The sequence below is a fragment of the Corvus kubaryi genome, unplaced genomic scaffold, assembly GCF_017639235.1.
Source record: "Corvus kubaryi isolate FWS band 111438036 unplaced genomic scaffold, C.kubaryi_AGA036_p1.0 37052, whole genome shotgun sequence".
Taxonomy (NCBI): Eukaryota; Metazoa; Chordata; class Aves; order Passeriformes; family Corvidae; genus Corvus; species Corvus kubaryi.
In genome coordinates this window covers 1-1,464 of record NW_024581021.1, presented here as the reverse complement: position 1 = coordinate 1,464, position 1,464 = coordinate 1, and the positions used below count along the sequence as shown (strand labels likewise).

Genomic DNA, 1,464 nt, shown 5'->3' with positions numbered 1-1,464 from the left:
ATGGGAATGGGGATGGGAATGGGAATGGGGATGGGAATGGGAACGGGCATCCACACGGGTCAGCATTCCATGGGAATGGGAATGGGAACGGGAATGGGAATGGGAACGGGAATGGGGATGGGAATGGGAATGGGGATGGGAATGGGAATGGGCATCCACATGGGTCAGCATTCCATGGGAACGGGAATGGGAACGGGAATGGGAATGGGAACGGGAATGGGAATGGGAAAGGGAACGGGCATCCACACAGGTCAGTATTCCACAGGAATGGGAATGGGAGTGGGAATGGGAACGGGAACAGGAACGGGAACGGGAATGGGAACCGGCATCAGCATCCACACGGGTCAGCATTCCATGGGAATGGGAATGGGAATGGGAATGGACATCCACACATTCCATGGGAATGGGAATGGGCATCCACACAGGTCGGTGGGAATGGGGTCAGAGACGGGGACAGAGGTGGATACAGGGCCAGGGCCAGGGCCAGTCCGAGGGGATGGGGACTGGGCACCCCCCGGCTTCCCGGGGTGGCACCGGTGGCACAGGAGGGTCCAGGGTGGCACCAGTGGCACGGGGGGGACTGGGGTGGCACCGGTGACACAGGAGGGGTCAGGGTGGCACCGGTGGCACAGGGGTGGCTGGGGTGGCACAGGAGGGTCCAGGGTGGCACCGGTGGCACAGGCAGGGTCCGGGGTGGCACAGGAGGGTCCAGGGTGGCACCGGTGGCACAGGCAGGGTCCGGAGTCGCACAGGAGGGTCCAGGGTGACACCGGTGGCACAGGAGTGGCTGGGGTGTCACAGGCAGGGCCGGGGTGACACCGGTGGCACAGGCAGGGTCCGGGGTGGCACAGGAGGGTCCAGGGTGACACCGGTGGCACAGGCAGGGTCCGGAGTGGCACAGGAGGGTCCAGGGTGGCACCGGTGGCACAGGCAGGGTCCGGAGTGGCACAGGAGGGTCCAGGGTGACACCGGTGGCACAGGCAGGGCCGGGGTGGCACCGGTGGCACCGGCGGCTCTCGGTGTCCCCGCAGGTCCGGTCTGCGCGGGGGTGGTGGGGCTGAAGATGCCACGGTACTGCCTGTTCGGGGACACCGTCAACACGGCCTCGCGCATGGAGTCCAACGGCGAAGGTGACGATCGGGGGGGCTCAGGGGACACCCCGGGGACACCCTGGGGACACCCCGGGGTGCTGAGGGTCCCACACCCACCCCCCAGCCTTGAAGATCCACATCTCGGGGGTCACCAAGGCCGTGCTGGAGGAGTTTGGGTGCTTCGAGCTGGAGCTGCGGGGGGATGTGGAGATGAAGGTGAGCCCCGAGCCTCCCAAACTGCCCCGGTACCCCCCAAAACTGCTCCAACCCCCTCCCCCAAACTGCCCCAATACCCCCCTCAAACTGCCCCGATACCCCCCCAAACTGCCCCAAACCCCTAAAACTGCCCCAATACCCCCCCCAAACTGCCCCA

General features: G+C 65.8%; 1 protein-coding gene across 1 annotated transcript in view; it reads left to right on the top strand.

The window, feature by feature from the left end:
* Window positions 1-1,458, top strand: part of NPR1 (natriuretic peptide receptor 1) — a gene marked incomplete at its 3' end in the record, with an annotated part of 9,330 nt that extends 7,872 nt beyond the window's left edge. The window contains exons 19-20 of the mRNA XM_042020850.1: window positions 1,032-1,130; window positions 1,216-1,458. Coding sequence (XP_041876784.1) covers window positions 1,032-1,130; window positions 1,216-1,458 — 342 coding nt within the window. The remainder of the gene's footprint in view (window positions 1-1,031; window positions 1,131-1,215) is intronic.
* Between the last annotated feature and the right edge of the window lie 6 nt (window positions 1,459-1,464).